The 27,841-nt window shown below is 51.8% G+C and overlaps 1 protein-coding gene across 2 annotated transcripts in view; it reads right to left on the bottom strand.

Moving 5' to 3' along the window:
• Window positions 1-6,129: 6,129 nt before the first annotated feature.
• ST8SIA2 (ST8 alpha-N-acetyl-neuraminide alpha-2,8-sialyltransferase 2) overlaps window positions 6,130-27,841 on the bottom strand; it is a 62,815-nt gene continuing 41,103 nt past the window's right edge. For both annotated transcript variants that reach the window (XM_045560432.1, XM_045560433.1), the window contains 3 exons: window positions 27,227-27,484; window positions 23,594-23,887; window positions 6,130-6,572 (listed from right to left, as the gene is read on the bottom strand). In XM_045560432.1, coding sequence (XP_045416388.1) covers window positions 6,287-6,572; window positions 23,594-23,887; window positions 27,227-27,484 — 838 coding nt within the window. In that variant the 3' untranslated portion in view covers window positions 6,130-6,286. The remainder of the gene's footprint in view (window positions 6,573-23,593; window positions 23,888-27,226; window positions 27,485-27,841) is intronic.

Genomic DNA, 27,841 nt, shown 5'->3' with positions numbered 1-27,841 from the left:
AAACATTATAAGCCATGGTAAGAGGCTCAGAATTTTCCTGCAAGGGTGAAGGAAAGCCACGGATGGGTTTAAGCAGGGGAGTGATTCGATCTGATGTTGGACAGGCAGAATCCTGGGAACTCACGGCTGCACACATTTCACGTGCTCTAGAGCACTGAGCCTCCCCACTGCCCCCACCCCAATTTCTCTACCTACCCCATCCTATTTTTGCATCTTCGCAATAACTTGGTAAAGGAGGTAGGTAGGTGTCCTCTCCATTTTACAGATGGGAAAACACCAGAGCCTCACAGCCTCATCCGTGTCGCCTAGGTTCTTGAGTGGCAGGCATCCAGATCATCTGGTGTTCATCCCAGCTCCTGCCCAGAGCGCAAGACACAGCCAGGCAACCCGTCCCACCCTTTTTATTACAGTGAGTTATAGTCTCACCACCTTGGCCGCTGGAATGAGAGAGTGCAATCCTAGCTGCTGTCATTGAGCAAAACAGTTCGCCCCAGAGTGGTCTCCCTGCAACTTCCCACTTCCCTTAAGCACTCCCGGTTCGGATGGGCTGGCCGCCCTCCCTTGACTTTGTGCAGGAGCTCCACCGTTATGGTCTCATTTTAGAAAATGAAGCCTCTTGGAACTAAATTGAAGGGGTGTTTCCTGCGCGACCCCACTTAGCTCACCTTGGTACGATGCCTGCAAATCTGCGCTCCTCCTGTGGCCGGATGGACCCGTCATGCCAGGGTTCACGTGGCCACGTGGCAGTTTTCCCACTTCTTGGCTGTCTGGTCTCATTTGCTATTAATTCCTTGGGGATTGGCTGCTCCCAGCTGGTGCTGGGTCAGTTTCTGAGAGGCCACTTTGACATTTCAAAATGTTGTCATGGCTGGAGCATTTGAGGTCTTTCTGGACACAGTTCTTGGAACCCTCTGGAAGCCCCATTTCCCACTCTAGGTTCAGGGAGGGGGAAGGTGGGATGGCCGAGGAGGTGGTGAGGAAGACTGAGAAAGGCAAATGGGATCTTTAGCGTTCTTGCTGGGTGGCTCTGTTGGGCTTTGGCTACGGACAACCAGGGTGACTCTGGACAGACTGTGATCTGGGGCTGGATCCGGGCTCAGTGCACTGTGTGTGGAAACTCCCCCACCCGGACTGCTAAGGATGGAAATTAAACTACCCCCACCATAAAGCCCCCAAACAACTAAAATATTGCTTCTAGACAGTAACCATGGAAACCTCCCATTGTTGTACCACCAGAAGCCTGTTTGTGTTTTGCCTCCACTAGGGGTGCCATAGAGCTCCCCATCCTGTCCCTTCCTGCCATCTGACAGCGTCGCTCAGGGTCAGGGCTCAGGGACTCAAGCAGAAAGCTGCCATTTGTCTCTCTGGGCTTGCCCTGCCCTTGGTGGGTGCCAAGAGGAGAGCCCTGGGGAGAAGCGAAGAATGGGGATCATGATGGGAGGAGATGGCACCCGGGAGTGCTGGTGAGAGCCAGCGGGCTGGGGCAGGCTGTCTGTGTCGTTGGGGATGCCATTAAAGGCATTCATGAGGTAGTACGCACGTCTGGAGTCCCATCTGACTAGCATCAATAAACACCCCTGTTCCGTTCATTCTGGAAGGGAGCCTTAATTAGGCATGAAGAGATTTATCAAACAGCAGCCCCTTGGAGCTGTTGGTCTCTCTGCCATCTGGACCGGATGGTTTCTTACCCTATGACAACAGCAGTGGGAATGACTGATGAGGTCCTGTCACTCCACTCCCCAGGCCTGATAAAACCCAAATGGCTTTTGTCCCCCCCAGGAAGGAGCCAGACTTTGCCTGTGTTGACAGGCTGGGGTTCACGCTGAGGTTTGCCCAGTCTCTGTGCCCAGCCCTGTGGCACCAGGCTTAGGGTCACCTTCCAGTTTACAGCCACCCAACCACAACAATTAACAGAAAAAGCCCTGGAGTGAGGATGAGAAGACCTGGGTGAAAATCCTACCAGTGACTTCGAAGCTTTCTGCAGGTTTGTGACTCAGTTTTATGACCTGTACAATGGGGACAATGTTTTCTGCTTTGGCCCAACCTACATGATGTTTTGGAGGTTCTTGTGACATTATGAATGCAAAACAACTTCATTAACTATAAAGCCCTCTACAGGCATTAGGATTTAATCCAACAAACATTTATTGAGCAACTGCTGTGTGCTATGCACCACGCCTAGTGCGGTGATGGATACAGATGAACAAAACACAGTCCCTGCCCTTGGTGAGCTTACAGTCTAAGAATGGTCCTAGGACAAGTGCACGAATAACTATAATACAAGGCAGAATATGGTAAGTGCCATGAGAAAGGTACAAATAAAGTGCTATGGTGGTTCAGCAGAGGGAGAGATCCCAGCGGTTGGTAGGTTGGGGAGAGCTTCGTGAAAGACATGGTCTCTGCATGGGCCTTGAAGGGAACAAACGTGAGCATTCCAGGGGATGGGAACAGCAAGACCAAAGGCACAGACAGGGAAATGCAGGTGCCCCTTCCAGGAACAGCTATTCTCGACGGACCGGTGTAGGGTGTAAAGGAAGAATGAGGGCTTGTTGGGTGGTCTGCAATGTCAGGGTGAAGAATCGTACACTCATTCATGGGTCAGGGGATCTTTGAAAGGTTTGTGAGTGGCTGGAGATGCAAATCACCGTGCATGTCCAGGATGACTGGAGAATGTGTCACCATGCATGGAGGAAACCCCGGAGAGGGGACTGCTGTCAATTGGCCCAAAAGACAAGTAAAGAGTGAGGTTAGTGCTAGTGGGAAGGAGTAGCAAGGGAGTCTGTGGGACAGGAGTTGAAGATGACGTTAGGGTCTCAGCCCAGGTGGTTGAGGGTTGTCTCCTAAGAGACAAAGGAGGGATCATGGGGGAGGGGAGGCAGAGATGATCCACTTGGCTTCAGAGGTGCTGAGCTTATGGTGTTGCCACCAGAGCAGACAGGGCGAGTGTCCAAGCAGGAGCCATCCCAGCCTGGGGCCCGGGGGACGGCTGGGCTGCGAGAGGAGGGGCCACTCCTAGAGAGCGGGGAGGTGGGCATGAGGTTGCTGATGGAGAGTGTCAGGGGACCGAGGAGAGGACGCCGATGCAAGGCATGTCCACACTGTGGGGTGAAGAGAAGGGAGGAATGGTCAGATCTGCCTTGACTCCTTTATAGATCAAGGTAGGGGTGTCAATAAATAAATCATAAATACATAAATAAATATATAAATAAATACATGGCCAAGAGGGGTTGGGAAGGGAGGAGAAAAACCACGGGAACGTGGTATCCTGGGTGCCGAGGTGCAGAGGAGCCTCCAGGAGGGTCGCTGTAGAGCCAGGCCAGGCTCAGAGCTCAGGAGGGGCCAGGAGCTGAGGGGTGGCAGAAAGTAAGGGCAGCCCGGGCGGGAGGTGCTGGGGACCCTCCCCAGGTCTGGAGGTGAGAGGAGGTGAGGGCAGAGGCTGCAGGAGCCAGGACGGGTGGAACGAGTGCACACTGGAGGCTGGAGGCTGGTGGTGGGAGGGGACCAGGTGGTGGAGGAGAGGCCGAGCCTGTGAGAGGAAACATAACTGGGGGCGGGGAGGGGGTGGGGGTGTGGATGATGCTTCCTCTGAAATGGGAGGAAGCAGATGAAGGGGGAGGAGAGCGAGCAGGAGATTTTGAGGGGAGATCTCATTTTGGACGCCCCTCTTGGCTGACGCTGACAGGAACGTGACTGCTGTAGCTACGAGGCATTGGATCAGGGCAACTCCCCGGGCCACCCAAGGCCAGCTGGCCCACGGCGGAGACTGTAACAGGCAGGGAAGGCCAGGCGGCCTCCCGACTGTGCTGCCCAGATGGAGAAGGACGCAAGCCAGGGAGAGCCAAGGCCCTGGGAGCTCCTGCCATCTCGGCCAAGGCATGTTGCAGCGCGGGACTCCAGCTGAGTTGGGCAAAAGTGCACGTGTGGCTTGTCCTGGGGCCGCCAGCCTTCCTGCAGACAGGGCCCGAGCGCAGGTCGCAAGGGCTCCTTCCACTCCAGCTCCCATCGGTTTCAGTTTATGGACCAGAAACTAAGACAGGACAGAGAGAACCGTGTTCTGGTTCTCCGAAGAGTTCTGGTCCTTTACCCCCCGAAAAGTTCTGGTCCTTTACTCCCGTGTGGGGGGTGGTGGGGTGCTGTCCTGCTGGACAGAGCTGGGCGCCGACTCCAGAACCTGACATCTGGGCTCCCCTCAGGACTCCCCGCGGGACCTCCTGGAATCCACCGAGACCCTGGCGGAAATTCGACCTGCTCCCCAGAGCACTGCAAGCATTAGCAATTAAACGTCTTCTAGGACCTTTGAGATCCTCAGGATGAAAGAGTCTGGAGAGGTGTAAAATACGACACTCGTTATTTCCATTGCTCCTGAGGAGTCTGCAACCACTCAGTTCCCACGGAGGCTGGTAGGGCTGTTTGCTCTTTTAAATATTCATTTTAGAATGCAAATCCCAAATCTCAGACTTGGAGCAACAACGAAGGGAAAGGCAGAGATGTATGGCCGTCACGGTTTTGGGCAGGAGTGTCGCGTGTGGTTGATGGTTCTGGGTCTCCTTCCGCCACCTCCACAGGCTTCCCATCAGCCCTTAATTTAGCGCCAGTGTCGTGTTCTGAATTGCCGTTGATTAATTACTCCCGGTCTCCTACGCTTAGGAGCAGATCTTGATTACTTCCCTTAACTCTCTTCACCTTCAAGATAGTGGTTTTTAACTTATCTTTCAAATATATTCTAAAACACTTATTTATCAGGCGAGGGGACGCATCTAAAAGATCGAGCTGGCTAATGCTTCTCTGGTGTGACCCGTGCGTCCAGCACTAAGTTATTGGCATCGAGCCCAGATTTCCCCAGCAGATTATGTCCAGTATTTGGAACTGCATTTGGCTTTGGGGTTTTTGTTTTGTTTTGTTTTTTAAAGTCTTAAACATTAACCTTAATAGGGGAAGAAAAAGGATTTTGCAAAATTCTAAAATCATTGCCGATGTGGGAAGATGGTGGTGGGTGGGTGTGCGGTGGACATTGGAACCTCTCCCTGCAAAGTTGGAGCGTGGTGTGGGCTAGTGTGACCATCAGGATAGCAAGGTGACAAGAAAGTGACATTGACGCAGCAGTCTGGCTGCTGCGGCCCCACAGAGTATAGAATGCAGAAAGCAAACAAAGAGAGTGTTGCAGAGACATGAAGCTAGATGCTTAACATTCTTTCAGGTCTCACACTCTGCAGCTCTGGGAAGCACCCAGAAAGGCAATCATGTATATTTTAAGAAGGATGACATTTACCTTGAGAGTGCCCTTTCAAGCTCTTGCTGTGGCTTCCCTGGTGGCAGAGGAGGACAGTAGAGTCCCTCACATGACATTCTAACAGGGTGAGAGGGAGACTGACCTGGAGGGTGAAATCCCAGGGTCTCTTCCTCCTTGACAGACTCAAGTCACTTTTAGGAACACCCAACACAACCACTGTGTTTTGGACACACTTCTGCCTTATTCTGGGGTAGAGCGAAACCTTAGCAGGAGGTCTCGATTTTTTTCAAAAACATGATTTGGAACGCCCCACCTCTTAGTGCCATCTTCCTGTTTCACCCAAAGTTCTTGGTGGTTCTTGCTAAGCCAGGATATGGACTGTCCATCGTGTCTCCTCTAGCCTTCTCTCTGTGGCTGTGGAGGCCCGTCTGAGACGTAACAACACCACAGTTTGTCCCTTGGGCAGTCAAACTCTAAGTTCGTGGAACAAGGCCCTCAACTCTCACGGGGCCTCTGCCACTTGGTTTCATTGTGCTCCTTTGCCCGGTTGAACTCTCTAAACTCCCTCTCCTCTGTGAACAGCACCCGCCTTAGGCTGGGTCAAGTGTCCCCTCTGGGTGTTGGCTCACCCAGAATCCGTATATCCCAGAGGCTCGGGGCAGCTGACAACAGGTGGCTCTCCACTCATCCATGAGCCCAAAGATCCCTCCAACCCAGGAGGCAGTTTGTCATCCAAAGTCTTGGGACTAGCTTCTTTTCATGTCAAGTCCTTCGGCCCCCAAAGATGGACTGAGTCTCAATCTGGTTCAGGTGGGTTCTCCACACCTTCTTCTTGTGGCTTATCTGCCTAATGCTAGATGAACACCACACAGTTATAAATACTCAGGTCAATATATATATGCAGGTATAGATATATATATTCTGGTCACTGTTTTACACTTTAACAAAGAAAACCACTAGCCTGCTTTTTCTATTGCTTGTGCCACCCCGACTCCCATCTGCCTGTGGTGTAGCTGGCAGGAAATGCGAGCCACTGAGTCCCGTGGGGTGAGCGTCTTACGTGGCCCCGTCGCACTGGCCGACAGTCAGTTTCAGAGCCCCCTGCTCGTGCAGGCTCTTGAGGGCCTTGAACTCCAAGGGCATGGTGTGGGGGCTGGCCTGGGAGGTGTAGCCATACTTGAGGCTGTCATAGTAGTGGTATTTGACAGGATTTTGGTTCTGATCGAGTGGAAAGGGCCAGAAGCCGTAGAGGTAGATCTGGTTGCAGAACCGCGTGGCCAGGGTGTACATCAGCAGGCCGGTGGTGGGTCTTTTGATGTGGACTTTGTTGGTCAGCCAGTATCTGAAAAAAAAAAAAAGGGAAAAAGAAACATAAATTTGTGAATCACCCTTTCCAGGAAGGGGGAGATTTTATTCTGCCTGGCAGCCTGCCTCCTGCCATGCCAGGAGCCTTGGGGACCAATCAAGCCACTGATCCCTGGTTCCCTTAGCAGGGGACTGACAACCACCAGTGGTTAAGCAGCTGAGCCACTCCTCAGACTGGGTACTTTTACATACATGAGTTTAAGGAATTCTCAAAACAAGCCTGTCCGTGGGTACGGATGCAGGCATGGGGATCAGAGATAAAAAGCGGCTTGCCTGAGGTCACCCAGGCAGAAACGGGCGGCACCTTGACTTGGGTCGGCAAGTTTTTTCTGTAAAGGGCCAGATGATAAATATTTGTGGTTTTGTGGCCACATAGTCCCAGTTGCAACTACTGGCCTTCCGTGTAGTTGTAGAATTAAAGAGCCACAGACCACACAGGGGTGTGGGCAGGGCTGGCCCTCCAGCAGTGCTCTGCTGACCTTGGATAAAGCACCTCCTCTTGCACGGTGCTTGCTGCCTTTCAGGGGTCCCGCTGTGCTTCCCTTTGCAGACTGCCATTCCTGACTCCACGCTTGCTGTTTGAGCACCTTCAGATCTCCTTCCTGTCCCTGCCTACAGGAGACTCACCCTCTGATGCAGTAGCCCATCTCTGACCACGGGTGACTCTCCTGGACTCAGGAGTCGAGAAGGATGAGGAAGAGGAGGAGGAGGAGGAGGCTGAAGGGCACTATACAGTGGTTTGCCCTGGGAGGCTGGGCTCTGCCCACTCTTTTCCTTCTAAACACCCGTCACTACATCTTGGTGTACCCACCTCTGAAACAGAGCCCCCGCCCCCCGCCTCCAGGCATCTGCCGAAGGGCAAAGAGGAAGCATGGAGAACCAGAGAGAGCAGGGTGTCAGGTGTGTCTGAGCCAAGAGTGCAGTGAGGAAGGCACCATCTCCATTTCCCAGACGAGGAAACAGGCGTGGAGGAGGTAAATAATTCAGAAGACTCGAGTTTTAGTGACAGTTCTGTCACCAACAATCTGTGTGCTTTGGAGCAAGTCACTTCTCGCTGCTGAATCTAGTTTTTCACATTTATGCAATGATGGGGCACAGTCCAGATGATCTCCAAGATATCTTGCAGGTTCCAACATTCCAAGACAACCTAGAAGTTTCTCTAGAAGTGGGAACACGTTCATTCCATTTGTCATCATCCCTGCTTTCCATCACAGCTGCTCTCCCACAGGGACTTAGAGCTCACTGGGATGTGTGGTCCAGCCTCTCTATTTCCAGTAAAAGCTGGATCCCTGTAAAAGCAACACTTACACCTTGGCAGAAAGGCGTAATTCCTTACCCCAAATTCCTTGCCACAGTGACCACGTTTCCTGTCTTCAGTGAGTCCCCATCCTGCTTGTTCCCAGTTGCCTCTTTGAAAACACCCATCCCCAGCCAAAGTACAGGCCAGTGCAGCTCCCAGTGACTGCACAGCAATGCGTATGACTTTATAATCAAACACACCAATTAAATTCCTGCCAGAAGTAAACGTATGCCAGACAGAACATTTACATATTGCCGAAAGATGAACCTGTTTTATATTATTCAGTGCTTTTAGCTAAAAGGTTGCGGGGGGCAGGCTCAGACACTACTTTCCTTTTGCAAAATGGTTCCTTCTTTAAAAAGGAAACCCCCAAAACATTCCAGAGAGTCTACCTTAAATCCTTTTCATTTGTTTATTTGGAGGAAGTGTTAGTTTCTGCATCAGACAAGGTTAAAGATTCCTAATAAGCCATATAATTTCAGTAAAGCATGTAATATTTGATAAAGTAAAATGCATCCCCACCCCCCCAACTGGATTGTCAGTCTGGGGTGAGTTGAACCTCTGTTTCGACATCGCTCATGGAGGCCATGGTCCCAGAGGGCCAGAGTGGGGCGGATGGTGGGGTTCCTGGGCACAGCAGGAGCCTCCTGAGCGGCCCCTTGCTTGTTCCATAAGCCTGTCACTGGAAGGCCCCTTTCCTCGAACTTGCTACGATTTCATCCTGTCTGGACCAAGAAACTTCCCGGTAGCTGAATTTTCCAACTGGGATTCAGAGGGAGGGACAAAGGCAGAGTGGAGGACAGTGGCTCTGTCACTGCAAACACAATGCAACTGAAAGATAACAGGAGGAAGAGTTTGTGGACTCACTGCAGCTCTTCATTGCTTCCCTGTGGGGTGAGGTCTGTATGTGACAGCTGGCTAGCCCATCGCCTTCCACCTAGCAGCCTTCCAGGAAGTTCTCTGAAACCTCTCCCTGCTCTAGGTACGATCCAAACTCCATAGTGCAGAACATAAACCCTGCAAGACCCGGCTGCAGCTCTCACACGCGCCGCGCTCCTGCTCAGAACGCACGGCCGCAGCTCCCATGGCGCCATGCTGTTTCCCAGGCCTCCTTCATTGCGGAGACTCCTTTGCTCTTTTGTCCTGTCTCTGGGCTGTGCAGAGTGTGTCCCTCTGGCCAGCTGTGGTCACCTGCACACCAGTCTCTTCCCTGGGCTGTGGTCTCTCTCAAAGGGCTGCGTTGTGCACGCGTGGCTTTCCTGCTGAGCGGCTGCCAGTCCTGCTGTCTCTGTGCCGGGGCCTGGAGAAGCCTGACCGCTGAAGTGAATGGTCCTGCCTGTATGCTTGGTCTTTCTTTTTTTCCTCTTCTATTTGTGATTCCATGGGGCCATGGCCAATTTTCTATGGGGTAGGTAGGGGGTTGGGGCAGGCGGGTACTGGTCTCTAAGAAAAAGATCTGGGAATGTGAGGGGCAGCCTAAGGGTGGCGTGTCCCACTGAAGCCCTGGCTGGGTCTGGGCCAGACTCCTTGCTGCTCTGCCGATGTGTCCCTCGATGGTCCTGAGGTCCCTTTTCTTTGGCCACAGGGAGGCCTGGGGCTAGAAGAAACCAGAAGCAGAGCATCTGCCTTCTGTAGCCGCTGCTCTGGCCAAAGCGCTTGCACCAACGTCCGTTTCTGTCCCGTTGCCCTCTCCCTCTGAGGGAGGAGGGGCGAGCCAGGCTGGAGCGGCCCCGGGCATGCCTGCTGCTGGGTGAGGGGCAGCCAGCATCAGCCATCCCGGCTTCAGACCAGGGAACACCGCTGGGACGCTGACACTGGGGAGCCACTCCCCAAAGAACGCCCAAGACACCAAAAGTACTGCCTGTAGCTGCTGGGTATTTTCGAGCGGTGGTACTGTGATCAGGGTTATTAGAAAACTGCCTCCATCTCAGCTCTGCTCTGAGCTCTAGGTGAGGTCTGGTTTGGACAGCTCATTTCATGCCCCTTTCTCTCTCTCCAAACCTTCCTGTCCACACTACACGGCTCCTCCCCTCCCTCCCGGTCACCCGACTGAGACCGAGCCCAACACCAGCAGCCCCCTGTCAGCATCTTACCCTTACCCAGCACTTACAGGGTATCCTCGACCCTGACACGCGCCACAGACCCAGGCCCTGCACAGGGCACGAGGACGGAGCAAGGCCCTCAGATGGTGAGGAGTGGAACCGGGGCTTCCCTTCAGGCCTTCTGGCTCCAAGTTCATGTTCTTTCCCCTTCGTGTTGCAGCCCCAGCAGATTCGTGGGCAGCCGGGAATGTGGCTGGTCTAATGTGATTGTCCTGGGACTGCACCGTGTGGCCATCTGCCTAGTCACCAGCTGATATGGGAGGCACAGCGCTGGCTTGGGGGATGCTTGATGCTGAGGTTGGGGCTTGTTGGATAAGGAGCCCTTGCTGAGACCACCCCAGCACTGCCTGTGCTCAACCGAGCTAAGCTGAGCTTGGAAAGCTCTGGGGGACGAAGGCAAGGGGAACGCAAACAGGAGAAAAATCCCAGAAGAGCAGCAGCTGATGTTGGGATCCTCCCACACAGCCCTGCAAAGTGCTTGTCCACCTGGGCTTAACCATGTCCCGTAGCGGGGAGCTCACCTGCTCCTAAACCAGTGCAGCGCATTTTCAGCTCTGACGCAGAGGTCCTCAACCTAGGCTGCATGCTGGAGTCACCTGGAGCTTTGAGAGACGCATGGAGCTCACTCCCAGGTGCAGCCTGGACGCTGAGATTTTTACACCCTCCCCCAGAAATTCAAATGTGCAGCTAAGACTAAGTTCTCTTCTGCCTGGTAGGTGGCTCTGCCAAAAGAACCCAAAGATGAGATATATTTAGAGAAAAAGAGTAAGCGTTAGGAATAGTCATCGAGTTTCAAAGACGATTGGGCCTGGAGAACTCACGTAGCCCAGCAGCCTGGCAGGGGATATAACCGAGTGAGCTGGCATTTGGGACACGTGTAAAGAAAACCGACACCTGGCCTCAGTGTTGCCGTGGCAGTAGGGAGTGGTGGGGACTGGGGCATCTCAGTGGGTACCCAGTTTTATTGTTATCCGGTATGGTGCACTCAGATCTTCTGATCTTTTTGAGTATCAGAAATCTGGAGTTTTATGCATATTCTCCAAATTTTTAAATGTTAACAAACTTAAAAAAAAAAAACCACCACGTGAAGCCGTATTGGGTGAATCAAATAGGCCATGTCTGTGTAGTAAATCTGTGGGCCTTCTGGATTGAACTTGTCCTTTTCTTTCATTTCCCAGAGGAAAATGTGGGAGTCCCAGAGACTTACTTGAGAAGACACAAGCTTCTCATGCAGTTGGGTGGACAGATCTGGATAAAATGCAGCTTCCAAGACTCCTGGTTCTTGGGCATTTTTCACCCCAGGGCAATTCTGGGAAGGGTTGGAGCTGGGAGTACGTTGGCTGCAGCTGCAGGCCGATGCTACCCAGGGACACTCCCCACATGAGACCATCTCACTCCAGGAGCAAATACAAGACCTAACACTGGCCAAATAAACAATGGTTTGCTTATTTTCTGATAGTAAGGCCTTAGCAGGGAAGCCTTTCAGAAATGAATTCCTTTTCAGGCCATCAACACTATGCCTAGAAAGGGGGAGAGAAGAATTAACCAGCAATGAGACATCCAAGTAGCTCATGGGTGGTTCTGAGGCGACACAGACACGTGCTACACCCCCTTGCCTTTCCCAACGTGGCCCTTTGGTGAACTCTTATTTTTCCCCTCCAAAATGAAAGCACATGCATCGCATCTTCCTGGAAATATTCCCTTTGTTCTACCCTCTTCTCCCCAGCTCAGACTGTGCTAATCACCCCCATCTGATCATTATGCTTTGTGTCTGCTTCTCTGACTGTGCTTAGCAACCCGGGCTGATCATTCATTGCTGTATAAGTGGGTCTCCTACACAAAACTCTACTGTGATCTCCCCAAGAGCAGGGACCCCACCTTACACCCTTTTGTGGGAGGATTCAAAGGCGTCCGGCTCAGTGTGTGCTGTATTCAAAGCACGCGGCAGAGACAGTTGCACTCAGCAAATACTGCTCTTGCTCTCCTGCATCCCCCAGCATCCCTTGTAACTGGGCTGGGGTCAGGCGACCAGTTCTGGCCCACAGGCTGTGACAAGAAACGTGCCCTTTCCTGGCTGATGTTCTTCGAGGGCAGGTTCTCCCACTTTCTCTTCTCTTGCCTTGGAGAACTTCAAAGCCTCCTGTGATGATGGTGTCGGCCCAAGACGGAAGAATCCTGGGCTCCTGAATCGCCGATTGGAAGAAGGCCCCCGCCAACTCACATCACATTTGGCAAGAGTGAGAAATAAACTTCTGTTGTGCTAAAGCACTGGCGTCTCAGGGTGTGTTATTGTAGCACAGCCTAGAATTGATGATCCTGACTCCTGTTGCACTCAGCAAATGTTGGACTCCAGTGGAACTGAAAAATGGAAAGACGCAGGCAAGAACAAAGCCGTGTGTGCGGCTTTGTAACTGTGGCCAGCTGGGACAGGAATAGAAACGCCCAGCCCCTCAGATCCGGGGCCAGGTTTTTCACCCAGAATCGCTGACGGGGAAAGGTGTTAACAGCAGTGAGGCTCCGGAATGAATCGAGGGCTCAGTGGTGTGGTGGGACCCGCTTATTTCCTGCTCTGCCTCCACAGGTAAACAAGAACTCCTTGGCGACGTCTGACGGGGACACAGGAGTGCCATTTAATGAGCAGCTTGTAATAGAAGCTGACTGAGTTCTACAGGAACAAATCACCCTCGATTTCCTTTATATCCCCTCAGTTGCTCTGGCCAATTTACAGACTGTGTCCGTGGCCGACTTGTAGACTGTTTCTTTCCTTAGGATAACAGCTGGGTGCTAAAACACAAACTAATTAATTTTGCCTTCCTGAACGAGGTTAGCTGGATGCATCCGGGACACTGTATTGACAATGCACCTTTAATATCCCAGTCTTGAGATTTTAATTAGAAGGCAAAGTAATCTCAAAGAAGGCAGTAATTATTTTTCAGATTGGCTACCCCAATTGCCATGACGATTAAGCACTGTATTTTATGAGCATGGACAGCAATCAATGAGGATTGCCAAAATCATCTCTAAAGCACATTTGTCCCTCTCGCTGGACTCCTGGGCTGGGTATGTGGCAAGAATAGTAGCTGCTGCTGTTGGCAAAAGGGACCAAGAGGACCTTCTCCAAGAAACTAAAAACACAGGGGTAGAGTTCATAATGGTCCTTAAAAAGCAGGACTGCCTCCAAGGTGGCTGTTGGGGACACTTGGTGATACTTTATGCACAAGAGCAGTAGCAGAGCTGGTGACAGAGATCTCAGGCTGCTGGTGTCCTGTCCCTAAATCAGCAGCCTCAGCCCTCATGTGGGCCCCCGCAGCCCACTGCTGTCCTTTCTTGGGGACCACTGCTCAGGGCTCTGGTGTGCTGCAGCATTGAGACTGCCCGGCTCTGGCTGGGGCTGTCGTTAGGAGCTGTCCAAGCCATGGGGATGCTGGAGACTGATTTCTGACCCCCAGGCCTCCAGGCCTGCCCAAGCCAACACTCTCGCTCGAGTAAGCAAGGCTAGCCTCAAATAAGACCATGCCACTGAAAACTCTCCAATGACTCCTGGAGTCCACAGGATAAAATCTGATGGCCTCTGCCCAGCTGTGAAGCTCTTGAGATCTGGGCCTGCAAATCTCTCCCAGACCCTGGTGTGCACAGCCACACTGCTATAAGCAACTTCTTGGCTTCTTCCAGGACACCTCCCACATGCTCCTGGCTAGCAGTCCCTTCTTAGGTCTCAGCTTTGATGTCATTTCCTGCAGGAAGCCTCCTGGACCTCCCTGGATGGTTTTGTGTCTTGCATGTTGTTCTTCCCTATCACAGAACCCATCATGCGATGCTGTAATTAATTGTTTGCTTGTCTTTTCCTTCCCTACAATTTAAAAGTCTGTAAACAAGTGGACTGACTTCCTGCTTCTGTATAACTCCAGAAGTGGGTACTTCACAAATCTTAATTTCATTTGGCGAAGCAATGAATGAAAACTAGCAAGCAGAGGCCAGTGGATCACTTTGGGGGCACTGTCAGGAGAGCTGAAGGAGCCCGGCTTTATTCTAAGTTTTTCTAGGCAGCCGCCAGGCCGGGCAAGCAACCACCATCCTAGACAGCAAGTTACCAGAAGTGAGGAGGAAAACCAGGTTGCTGGTCGCCTCAGGGGTTCCTCCTGCGACAGGGTGGGCCCCCCAGATAGGAGAAAGATTGCTGCTCATGCCCAAGGATCACCTCTGACCCCACAGGCCCAGCAAGACCATTTCTTGGGGCTTAAACCTTCTGATTGGATTCTGGAGTTTCAACTGATGCCACTCCAAAGAAACAAAATTATATTCACTCTCATTCACAAGCAAAGGAATCCAATTTCAAACAACAATCAGATGCCATTTTTCACTGGATTGGCAAATATGACAAATGTTAATAACACACCTGTTGGTGAGGTTACGAGAAAATAGTCATTTTCAATAATTGTAGGTGAGGGTGTACACTGGCACCTACCTCTAGCAAGGGCAACTGGCGATATCTATGAGAATTAACAATGCAAATTGGCAAAGACACTTCTGAAAAGAGAGCCTATAGATTCACATATGCTTGCCGATACCAGTACAAGGGTGATCGATGGAGCATTGATTATTCTGGCAAAAGACTGGAAACACGCTCAATACCCCCCCAACGCTTCTGCTTACATGAATTATGGTCCAGACTCACAGTGAACTGCCAGGCAGCTGTGAAGGAGAATGAGGTGGGGTGTGTCGATATGGAATAATTTCCAGAATTTAGCAAGGTGCAGCGCTTAAAACATGTTCCCTTATATGTAAAAAGGGATATTTCTGGAAGGATCCACACACAACCAGATGAACAGGTTGCCTCTGTTGGCGGGGGGGGGGGGGGGGGGGGGGGGGTGGTGGCACAAGGGGTGTGGAGCTGAGCTTGCTTGTCCCTTTAAATCCTTTTTTCCCGTTTGGATTTTTCTTTTTACTATGTGCACTGCTATTTTAAAAAATGAGAAGGAGAATCTATTAAAGATAAACAAGAGCCAGCAGCCATCTGTGCTGTACCGCCGCAGACCTCTCTCCTTCTCTTCTCTGCAGAACACACTTCCAGAGACGCGAGTGCGACCCGCCTCACTCCCTGTCCGCTGGAGGAGGCGGTGACCAGGAGGGGAAGGGACTGACCCCAGGGCCACACTCTCTGGATGAGAGGGACTGTCTGGGGGGACACCTCAACCTGTGCTGGTCTCGCCCTTTGTTCTTTGCCCCTTGCCTTGGTGCTCACCCTGCCCTCCCGTCCCTGTCCCCTGCTGGTCAGTGGCAGCGCCTGCTTTGCTTCTCTGTCCCCACAGGCCCTGGCGGGAGGGGAGCTGAATCACTGCCACCCCAAGGCTCAGGCCCAGCACTCCTGGTGCCTCATTAAGCACAAATGCACAGGCCTTGTCAGCACCAACCAGGCGAGCGGGCTGGGCGTCTGAATGAGCCAAAGAGCTGCTTTCCGCCCGAGGGCCGCCCTCTCTGTAGGTCGCAGCCTCCCCCGCTGTTTAATTAAATTAGCGCCACTCACCACCAGCTGCTGACCACGGCGTCCCACTTCCCGTGGCCATACTCATGTGCCTTGGTGTCCCTCCCCTCCATTGCTCACCCCCCTTGCCAACAGCCAGCCAGGGCACCGTGCCACTCCGAGGGCCGGCAGAGCCAGAGGCCCCTGGGAGAGCTGCCCAGGCCGGGGTGGAGGCTGAAGCCCGCCTTGCTGGCATCAGAGGCCGGGCCCTGCCAGCTGCCGGTGAGAGTGGCAGGCCAGGCCTCTGCGCTGGCTTCGGCACCGTGTTCCCCTGCCCCTGCGGTGCCCAGGTCGGCGGGCTGCCTCAGACGGGCAGGAGTCTGATAAGTACCCTGTGGGGTGCAGACGTTCCTGGCACAGAGGTGTTGAATCACAGAGTCCCGGCATGGGAAGGAACACCACCTACCAAATGCCATGGGCTGATTTATGTCCCTTCACCACGTTCATGTGCTTGAGTTCTAGCCTCCAGTACACTGGAATGTGACCTTATTTGGAGATAGGGTCTTCACAGAGGTAACCAAGCTAAAATTCAGTCATTAGGGTGGGCCTTAATCCAACATGACTGGCGTCCTTACAAACAGGGAAAACGCGGAGACAGGCACCCAGGCAGCAGGCCATGTGAGCAGGCAGACGGCCATCTGCGAGCAGCAAGGAGGGCCTGGGACAGCTCCTTCCCTCACAGCCCCAAGAAAGACCCAGCTGTGCTGACCCCTTGGTTTTGTACGTCCAGCCTCCAGAAGGGTGAGACCATGCATTTCTGTTTAAGACGCCCTGTCTCTGGGACTTTGCTATGGCAGCCCTAATCAGCAAACTAACACGCCAGCTCTGTCTGTAGGACGTGGCCTTCCCTCTCCACGGCCCCAGGGAGGGTGCTTGGCTGCTGCCTGGACATCTCCAGTGATGCTAAATTCACAGCCTCCCAAGCGACAGTCAAGCTCATTTCAGATGATCTTATTTCTTAGAATGTTCTTCCCAGTGTCCGGATGGACTCTGGCCCCCTCCCCCGACCCTGGTATTACACCTGGAACCTCACAGGCCAAATCTATGAGCCCCTCAAGGGCAGGGATCTTGTTGTATTGATTTTTTTTTTTATTCCCCCAGCACAGGCCTGGAGCCTCTAAGTGCCTAAGGAGTATCTGTTGAATGCAGGAAGATGCTCTCACGCTCCTTGGAGCCTTCTTCTCTCTCAAAACCTTTCAACTTCCAAATTTCTCTGCCACTGCGGTCCTTCTCCAGCCTGGTACCCAAAAACTAAATGTGATTCTCCAAGTGGAATATGATGAGGCAGAGTAAAACAAAGCCACCTTTGACCTCTCTGACTCACAAAGATGTTATACATCCCCTGGTGCAGCTTAAGATCACGTTACTTTTTTGAGCAAGCACACACCCCCTGATTTGTACAAATGTTTTGAACCTGAGTACAGAATTTTGCATGTGTCCATATTAAATTTCTTCTTTGATTTGGATTTAACCCAGAGATCCAAATATTCAGAATCCCCCAAAAGTCATGTCCCTGGTGAATTTGCTAGACCATTGATGCTCCTATTCAAGTCATGGTAAAAATGAGGACAGGCACTGAGCCTGGGGGCAGGTTCAACATGAGTCTACTTGATTAGCATCCTTTGGGTCAGTGGTCAACAGATAGTGGAGAATCTATTAAGGACACGTGAAGGAGGTGGCCATGAGAAGAATAGGGACCTTTGATGTCTCTATACGTGGATGCTAATTCCAGCTCCCACCTCCTCCTCATCCTTGTGACCTTGGGCAATATACTTTTGCCATTTCTAAACCTTAGTTTCCTTATGAATAAAACGGGAATGAAAGTAGCACCTATCTTATAAGGTTGTTCTGAGAAGTTAACCTTTGTTAGCTCCAAGTTGCCCATAAAACGCTTTGTCAAAGTAGCTGACTTACATGAAATGACCGGCCCCAGGTCTACCTGTCTGGGCAAAGATTGCCCACCCCAGATTGCACTTTTCCAATTCTGCACGATCTGGAGAAGATCATGGCCGGCTGCTCGCTGGTCTTACTGCCAGTTTTCCCCTGGGATGTTCATTGGTCTTGATTTCGTTGACAGTGGCGACTCTCAAACTTCCACTGTGCACCAAATCGCCGGGAGTGCTGTTAGAACAGAGCGCTGGGCCCCACCCCTAGCCTTTCTGATTTAGTAGGTCTCTGGTTGGCCCGAGAATTTGTATTTCTAACAAGTTCCCAGAGATGCTGATGCTGCCCAGACCTGGGGCCATATTGAGAACTGCTGGTCTAGCACAGCTTAGTGCGCCTGTCAGTAAAGACGACAAAGGCCCAGTTCCCATATCCAGGAAAAGACCCATCTCCTTTGCTGAAAACACAGATAAACCAGGAGGTGGGGCATCCATCTGACCTCGGTCCTTTGTTGCCTCTATGCCATCTGCTCTTCTCCTTTTGGCTCTTCTTATTTGAAACACAAAAAGCCCTTTTTCTTTTTCTTAATATTTCCCTCCGCTCAAGCCCATTCTGGCTTTGGCCTTCCTGACATGATTCTTCCAGGGCCCCTCACTATTTCCTAGTTCCGTGCAATCGAGGAAAGTGGCTGGGGACTAGGAGCAAGGGAGACGTCCTGGGTCTGGCCTTTACCAGCCATGGAACAAGGAACTGCTTGAGGCTCAGTTTTCTTATCTTGAAAATGGGGATAGTGGCAGCAGTTCTCTCACTGCACAAGATAACTCTTAGCGTGGCATCTGGCACGTAAGTGTTCACTATGGTAACAGGTGCACCTCATCTATGTTTCTACGTGTCCCGGTGCAGCCATCCAGAGCAGCATTCAGAATGTGTGACTGCATGGTCAGCATCTGAGGACGTCTGCTCTTCTTCTGAAAGATGTCTTGGATGTGAAGGAACAGCCAAGTAGATCTGGGAGGCAACGCCAAAGGCAGGGTCACAGGTGAACGGCACAAAGAGCCCCAACTGGGTTCAACATGCCCGTGTTGTGTCTCATGTTCTCTGAACCACTGCAGTGTGCACGTGGAGTTCGCATGTGCTGTGACCCACTGCGGTCACTGCCACCCTCTGCCCCAGTCCAGAACTAGGGGGTACAAGTTCCTGCTGCATCTGGTGCTCTGATTAGAGTCAGATAACGTGGCTCAGTTCCTGGCTGTGCCACTTACTGGCTGGGTGACCTCGTACAAATCACCTAACTTGTCCCAGCATTAAGTTCCTCATTTTCCTCATTTGCAAAATGGAGACACTAGCGAGCCTCAAAGGTTGATTCTCACTTGAAACTCCCACCAGCAAAGCACGAAGTTTCTAATTTCTCCACATCTTCACCAACACTTTCAAAGAAATTTTGTTTTTGATGATAGCCGTGCTAGTGGGTAGTTTTGGCAGTTTTGATTTGTATTTCCCTAATGATCAGTGGAGCATATTGTCATGCACTTATTGGTCATTTGCATATCTTCTTTGGAGAAATGTCTATTCAAGTCCTTTGCCCATTTTTAAATTGGTTTTTGGTTTTTTGAGGGTTTTTTTTTGCTGTTAATTGTAGGAGTTCTTTATATATCCTGGATGTTAATCCCTCATCAGGTATATTATCCGTAAATATTTTCTCCCATTCTATGACTTATCTTTTCACCCTCTTGATAGATTGTCCTTTGATGCACAAATATTTTTAATTTTGATACAGTCTAATTTATCTTTTCTTTTGTTGCCTGTGCTTTTGGTGTCATACTTAAGACTATCACCAAACCCAAGGTGATGAAAATCTTCCCCTATGTTTTCTTCTAAGTGAATTTCTTACAGGTAAAATGTACTTTTACAAAGGGTTAAAATGGTAAATTTTGTTATGTATATTTTATCACAATAAAAAGGTTTATTCTCACACCCCAAACCTTATAAACATGGGGTTTATTGGGCAACACATGTTTAAATAAGGAAACAAGATTATTCTGCAAACTACAGTCCATTACTGAGACTTTAAGGTGAAGAACTCATGACTGACTGATCTGACTTAGTCCATTGCTCTGACTACTACAGTCCTGTATTAAATTGAGCTTAAATGTACTTTCCTTCTCATGGTTTTGCCCTCCAGATCTCCTGAGTCCACAGGACAAGTCTAATCCCTTTCCCATGAAGTAGCTCTCCACGTGGCTGGTGGCAGCTGCCATGACTGCATTAGTCACAACTGATTGGTTGCAGGCCGCCCCGCAGGGCTCAGGGGGAAGACAGGGGATATAACCAAGCAAGTCATGGCACTGGCATTGAACCCTTTGGAGGTGTCCCTACCTCCTACGCCCATGTTTCTGACGCGAGGCCACGTTGCCTGTTGGCCAGGTTCCTCCTCGGTCTTCTTCTCTACAATCCCTTGGTCTTTCCTCACATGACTTTGCTCTGTGTCTCTCCCCAGCCCGTTCCTCCATTTGCAGTGAACGCCAGGTAAGGTCCACCAAGGCAGAGGCTTACTGCACACACTGCCCACCTTTTCACCAATGCCCTACTGGACCCCGCACCCTACAAGGCCCAGTGGCCCCACGGAGGGAGAGGACCATTGGCAGAAATCCACTCCAAGGCCCCCGAAGTCCCCTCTCCCCACCTTCTCCCCTTGCTAAGGCAGAGGCCAGCCCCATCCATCTCCCCTGCAGTATTTCCTCCCGGGAGCTCCTGCATCTGAAGATGTGGCAATCTCAGGATTAACGGCCTGTTTGTTTAAAGGGCTTATTACTGGTGCTTAATGCTATTTTGACAGATGAAAGTGAGTCAATTATAGCTGGAAATAGCTCTGGCTGCATAGGTTTCTTCCAGGTGGTTGCCCATTCCTCATCCAAGGGATTGTGTCTTTTTCCTCTTGTCCCCTTGGGCCTCCAAATTATCTTAAGAGTTTCCTCCTTCCAGGAAGAAACAACATTTAAGGCATGGAGCCTAAATCTGTGAGATGAGGGTTGCTGCTGCAGACTTACTCAGTGACAGGAATGCAGCGAAAAGATGCTGAAGGGACCCTGGAAGGGACAACCTCCAGGCTAAGGGGTGAACCTGTGTCCATACAGGCATCACTCTACCCCTTATTGAATATCTCTCCACGTCTGTCTTGGGGGCAGTGGGTTTCCTGTGTTGATACCCATCTTGATGAAACCAGTGCTGGTCACAGGCTTGGGTACCCTGGGAATCACCTTTATGAGGACAAGAGTCCTTTGTGAGTGGCTCAGAGGGCTTCCCAGGGTCACACTGAGTTATGCTAAGGCCTCCGTGAAGGACATTCCAATGCACCTTGGTCAGTGGGGAGCCTGTGCACTGGGCTCCCTCGTGTCCCTGGGGCAGGGCTGTGATCTGCCATGTGGCTGGATGGGCAACTGGGCACAGGGCCTGGCCCCACGCTGGGAGGTCAGGAGTGTGGTGGGGTAACAGGCATCTCAAACTTAACATGCCCAGGAGAGAACTCTCTTTCTCAATACCCCCAAACACGCTTGGGCTTCTCCAGGCTCTCCTATCACAGAATATGGCACCGCCATCCACACATTTGCTCAAGCTCCTATCCTCAGAGTCATCTGGATTTTTCTCTTTTTCTCACCCCTTATGGTCCTTAAATAGAATCCACCAGAAAATCCTGCTGCCTCTACTTTCAAATTTGGTAGCAAACCTGACCAATCTGTTACATATCCTATGCCACCATCCTAGTGTAAGCCACCATTATTTCCTGCCTGAAACAGCGTCACAACAAAGACTCAGCTTTCATTCTTGCCAGAGGGATCTTTTAAAGATAGAATTCAGATCTTCCCCCTCACCTCCATGGCTGCCCCTCAAACTTAGATTCCAATCTAAACTCCTCACCGTGGCCCATAGGCTGTGCGCACTCTGGCCCCGCCTCTCTCTCGCCGGCATTACCTCTTGTGCCTCTTCTCCTCGCTTACTCTGCGCCGACCATACTTGTCTCTTTGCTGACCTTTAAACACACACTCCCACCTCTGGGCCTTTGCACTTGAGGTTCCTCCACCTGGAAGTTTCTTCCCCCAGATCTGCACATGGCTGGTGCCTTCTCATCCCTCAAGCCTTAGCTCAAACCAACTTCTTTCCAGAGAAGACTTTTCTGATAGGACTATTTGAAAGTATCTTATTTATCAGTAATTTATCTCCTCCTATAAGAAAACTTAAAAAAATTTTTAATTAATTTTAGAGACAGGGTCTCCCTCTGTTGCCCAGGCTGGAGTGCAGTGGCATCATCATAGCTTGCCGTAATCTTGAACTCCTGGGCTCAAGTGATCTTCCTGTCTCAGCCTCCTGAGTAGCTGGGACAACAGGCATGTACCACCTGCCTAATTTTTCTATATTTTTGTAGAGATGGGGTCTTGCTATGTTCCCCAGGCTGGTCTCAAACTCCTGGCCCCAAGTGATCCTCCATCTTGGCCTTGCAGGGCTACTGTACCTGGCTTACAAGAAAACTTAAGTGCTAATGAGATCTGGGACTTTATCTTATTCACTACTGTATCACACAGTGTCTAGAACAGGGCCTGGCACACAGTAAGCACTCAATAAATATTTGTTGAATGAATATATGTAGGTTTTAAAACACGTTCACAAATGGACACTCTTCCATTAAGAGGTGGGGTCTATGTCCACTCCCCTTGATTCTGGGCCACCTTAGTGACTGGCCAGTAGATTATGATAGAAGTGACATGATGTGGTCTTAAAAGGTGATGCAGCCTTGGCCTCTGGACCACTTGTGCTGGAGACTGAGCCACACGTGTGCAGTCTGACCACTCTGAGATGAGGAAGCCCCATCCAGCCCATACAGAGAGAACAGATGGAGAAGCCCTAAGATAACATGAAGAGGGAGAGAGACGCGTGGTCAACCCCAGCTGCTCTGGCCTGCAGTGTTCCACCTCCAGCCAATCTGACTGCAATTGTATGAGAGACCCTGACTAGAACCATCCAGCTGAGCCCTTCCTGAATTCCTGACGAGCAGAAATTGTAAAATATATAAAATGATTGATTTTGTTTAAGCCATTAAGTTTTGAGCTGATTTATTTCACTGCAATAGATAACTGGAACAGACGGAATGAATGTTTAATATCCAACTATTTTCTGGTGGCTGCTATGATGGTCACTAGTGTTAGTCATAGCCAACTTACTGATCCAAGTGCCAGGGAGGTCCATGTCAGGCCACGCAAATGGTAGGAAACAAACAGGAGATTGGGAATTACTATAATACTAGTTTGGCTGCAGCTGTCAAAAGAGCCTCATCTGGATTGACATGGACTTCTTAATAGGAATAGTTCAGAACCTCATCAAAATTCCCTGCTTGTGTTCTTTAATACTTGGAATCCCTTTCCTGGAATCAGCGATCCAGGCCTAACCAGGAGAACCCTACTTGATTGGTTGTGTCAAAACTCTTCTCAAAGAGAGTAGATTCCATTGCTTTGACTCTTTCTGTCTCTTTCATATCACCTACATGAAGTTTCTTCTCCATCTCAGAGACAGGACCTTGTGGACAAAAACATATCCCATCTTTGGAGATCTTAGCCCAATCAATAAGATGTATTCTGCAGAGTGAGAGAATATTACACGGGGAGGTACGGATCATGATAACATTGAATGTCTCTACTGACATTACCCATTTTACTAGCATTTCACTTATCTTGTCTTCATGTCTTCCAATGTTACCATCCCCACCCCTATTTTACTGATGAGGCAACTAAAGTTTAGAGAGATTAAGGTGATATATCTGAAGTTGAGTGCCTCGGATCCCGATTTTCCTAGAAATCACCCACCTGGGATGGTATAACAGATACGTGACATGCCAGCCACGGTCCTCCTCCCACAGTTCTGGCATCTGTTCCCACTGAGCCTGGATACAGCCCCAGGATCATTCTCAGCACAGGTCTCCAGGCAGGCACTACCAGTTGGTCAAAACTGGCATGCCAGATGAAAGCCACTTGCCGAACCCCCTCATTTCTGAGGACGGGAGGCAGAAGGCCAGGTGACTTGCTGAGGTCATCCTGAGTAGGTGGTAGAGCTGGCATGGAAATGCATCTGGGAAAGGGACATCGCCTACCAAGCACCCCCCACACTTAGTGATGGTCCCCCCGCCCCGTGAGGAGGCCGCTCACCCGCGGACGGCGTGCAGCAGGCGCAGGGAGGGGTATGCAGTCCGCACGTTGACACGGTGCTTCAGGATGAGCTCGTTGACCCACTCGACGCGCTCCTTGCCGCCCCTGGCCATGAAGGCAGGGATCCACAGGATGCTGCCGTTGAGGCTGTGCAGCCGCTGCAGCAGCTTCTCCCGCCACGTGGCATTGACCAAGTCCTCGAAGGCACGCTGGATGACCGAGGGGTTCATGGTCACCAGGTCCGTCTTGAGCCCCACATCCCGGGCATACTCTTGCACTGGGGCCAGGTTGCACCTGCCAGGGAAAAAGCAACATGGTTCTTGCGGGAAAGCTGAGAGCTCTTCTTGTCTTGAACTGGATCCTGTCCTTTGCCGCTCCTTGCTTCCTACACCCAGGGCATCTCTCCCCTCCTCACGGGCCCCTCGCGTCATCCCTCCTCCTCCTCCTCCTGCTGCAAATGTTTACTGTGCTCCTACCACATACCTAGAACTTTTCTAAGCCCCAGGGATGTAAAATGCCTGCCTTTTAGAGTTCGGGAGCTAGGAGAGGAGGAAAGAAACAAGCGAGCCAGTCCTCAGCCCTGGCCCCCGCTAGCTGTGTGACTTTGGCTCTCCGTACCTCAATTTTCTCAAAGCCGGGGTACGAACAGAACATTGCTCACAGGGCAGTTGTGAGAATTAGGTGAGTTCAACGTGAAGGGTGTAGAATAGCACCGGGCAAGTGCTAAGAGCCCAGTAATGCTAAGGGATGACCGCGATGATCTACCTGTGAAAAGGCATTTGTGTGTCGGAGTCTCCCTGTGGAAGGGACGTGTGAGCACACAGTGAAGTTCTGATCCCCAAACACCGAAACACCTGTGAAGTCACTCTGCACATGTGATCCTGGGGAGGCACCGTCTCCCCAGCCTGGCACTGCAGGCCCCTGGGGCTGTCTTGGGACCAGCCCCCCGTCCAGCCTCAGTTTCCAGCGGCCTATTCTCACCAAAGGCATCAACCTGCCTTCCTGCTCTCGTGCCCCCCTGCAGGCTGCTTCCGCCTCCTCCTCACCATTTTCCCTGGAGTCAAAGCCACAGTCCGACCCACCTCTTCTCGCAGCCTGCCCTGAGCTCCCCAGGAGGCGCCCTGTCCGCAAGCTCATTGTGTTTTGCGTGCAGCGTGTCCTCCCGGGACGCACAGGCTCGGGTCCCCCACGCGGAGGAGGGGGAGGTCTGCCATGTCTGTGCCTCTCACGGGGTGAACGCCAGGCAAGGAGAACTGACGGAAGACTGGGACCAACGGGGACAGAGACATCCCCACCTCTGTCACCTCGGCAATGCCACACGGGGCCCCTCCTCTGTGCTGGGCACAACCTTGGGCTGGAGCTCCCAAGATGGCACGGCCACTCTGCTTCAGGGGCGCTCACTGCCTGGGGCCGAGGCAGGCCGGGTGGAGACAGAGTCCACAGAGCATGAACCCCTGGCGTGCCCTGCTGTGCAGGGGACACAATGCCCACAGCCTCACTCTGTCCTTACTCTCCGTGTGGGGCTTTTGGCTGCAGGATAGCTCCGAGCACAGGGCGTGGAATGATCCTCCAGATGGGATGAACCTAGAGGAGGGGTCCCGGGGAGGGGGCTAGAGGAGCTAGTGCTGCCACGGGGTGCCGTGTCCCTGGCAGCAAATGTGAGGTCTATACACAGTGGGGTTGTGTAATCTTGCCCTAAAACACCCCTCAAGTCTATCCCAGAGACACGAAGAACTTTGAGAGCCACGTGCATAGGCCTAAGGGTCAAAGGACACTGCATTTTCTGGAGTAGCTGTCTCCTTGGCATTTCGGGTCCCTACTTTCCAAGCGTATGTAGACAGGTGTGGACCTGACTCCCAGGCATGAGGCGGCAGCAGCCCCTGGGTGCCTGTTAGGAATGCAGCCTCTCAGGCCCACCCCAGACCTGCTCACTGCATTTTAATAAGCCCAGGCAAATCGTGTGGGGCGCACGGGGCTAGGGCGCAGCCAGTGCTCAGAACAGAAGGACCTCAAGGCTGGCCAGTCCAACCCGCCCACTTTACAGATGATGAAACTGAGGCCCAAAAGGGGGAGTGACATCCTCCTAGTCACCTGACAAATGGGTAGCAGAGTCAAGGCTCGGCTTTGGACACCGTGCCACTCACTTTGCTGTGAAAGTGTCCACAAGGAAACTGTTGGCCGAAGTCTGCCGTTGCCTCTGCAAATTCCCGGGGCAGGGCCCCATGGGGTACAGAGAGCTCACTGTTGACATTCATGATGTGCATGGCTTACAGGTGTGGCGCTAGGTCTGAAAGGCCTCCCTCGACGCTGCCCAGCACCCCTGGACGTGCTCTGACCTCCTGGGAGGAGGCATTTGCCCCCACACCCTCACCTTTAATGCCCACCCTCACTCCTCCTCTGGCTTCCGATCAAACAGACCTGCCACACTTCCTTCCTGCCTGTCCCCTCCCCTCAGCCTCCCGCTACCAATCTGTAGACTGGAGGCTTTGCAAAACAGGGATTGAGGCGTGGGCTATGCCCTGCACAGACAGACCTGGCAAAGGATAACAAAACTGGAACAGCTTCGGCTGCCAGGCCACGGTAGCTCTTCAGTCCCAGCGGGTGCAGGCGTAGGTAGACACCATCTCTTCCCGTGTCCTGGGGTTCAGGGAACTCTATGATAAGGCTGCTTCCCAAAGCCCCAGGACAAAGCTCTCTTTGCATCCCCATAGAAACCTGAGACCCAGAATGCAGCTCTGCCAGGGCTGGGGAGCTGTTCGGAAAGAAACTTGAGGCTCCGTGTGCCCTACTTTTGACCAGGGGACAGCAAGGCCTTGTTTCCGAGTCTGTATGGGTTGGGGGTCAGGTGTCAGGGCCACAGGTAACTGTGTCCAAATGTCCCAGGCGACTGAAAACTGAGAGCTGACATTTAGAGAAAAAGATGGTCAGGTACAAAATGCAGGTTTCCCTGTTACTCCCTCAATTCCCAGATTGTGACAACAGGATAACAGAGTTACTAGGAGAGCACCACCTTCCAGGACACTTAAAAGAGTTTTGCAAACTTGGTCCAACAACTGGCCAGCCCAGGAGACATTTGTACTAATCTTTTGTGCCAGGCCCTACCTAGGGGGTCAGCAAACTTTTTCTGTAAAGGGTCACATAAGTAAATATTTTCAGCTTAGCAGGCTTTGTGCTTTCGCTATTGCAACTCTTCTGTTCCGCCCAGCTACTCCACACTGTCCAGCTACTCCACTGGCTTTGCAGCGAGGAGCAGCCACGGATGGTAGAAACCGAGTGGCACGGCTGTGTTCCAATCAAGCTCCATTTGCAACAGCAGGCCCTGGGCTGCCGCCTGCCCACCTCGGCTCTGGATCAGTGATTCTCAACCTTGGCCATACAGCAGAATCACCTGGGCTCCTTGGGTTGCCCAGGCCCTTGCTGCCCCCACCCCCACCCCACCGTTGATTTAACTGGTTTGAGGTACAGTCTGGACATTGGGGACAAAGCTCCCCAAGTGACTCCAATGAGCAGTCACAGTTGAGAACGGGGGTAACTCAAGCAATGCACCTTGTTTCGATCTCCTGAGACATCTAGGCATGCTCGATGTAAACACAGTCTACCTGTGGGCCCAGAGCACCTGCCGCGGTTGGTTACCTGATGACAAAGCTGTGTGTGTCAATCTCTGGCCCACAGCCGCTGTTCAGCAAGACCCCCGAGTTGCCCACGATGGCACAAGTCCGGAAATGCTTGTTCTTCAGCGGCGAGATTCTGGGGAGGAGTTCGTAGAGGTTCTGGGACACGTTCATTGTGCTGTCTCGATCGAAGATGTAATGAATAATGTCTCCGGGCTTCAGGGTCCCCTTGAGGACAGAAATGTCCTTTTCAGCATCCAAGAACTTTAAAATTTGCTTCCTATGAAAACCAAACACACATGAGCACAATCTCCACGTTGCCAGCTGCCCTTTGCCAACCCAGCTTGTCCTGTGTCCCCCCACAGGGCAGCTGTACCCTGCAAACAGGGGGAGCACGCTGAGGGGCCAGATGCCCTGGAGAAGGGGCGTCAGGCAGGGATGGCCAGAAGAGGCCCACAGGCGACTACGGTGGTGGCCAATCTCGTGGTTGCTGTGGTTACAGTCTCTTCCTATGAGAGGTGAAATAACCCCGTTAGGACTGGAGGTGAGCTCTTCATGAGGACCCCGGAAGGAAGGAAGGGGGACCCACCATCCTGGTTTGCCCAAGACCGTCTGGTTTAAGCAGTGAAAGTCTCAC

The sequence above is a fragment of the Lemur catta genome, chromosome 9, assembly GCF_020740605.2.
Source record: "Lemur catta isolate mLemCat1 chromosome 9, mLemCat1.pri, whole genome shotgun sequence".
Lineage (NCBI taxonomy): Eukaryota > Metazoa > Chordata > Mammalia > Primates > Lemuridae > Lemur > Lemur catta.
Note: the sequence above shows the minus strand (reverse complement) of the source record. Positions and strands in the feature narration are given on the sequence as shown.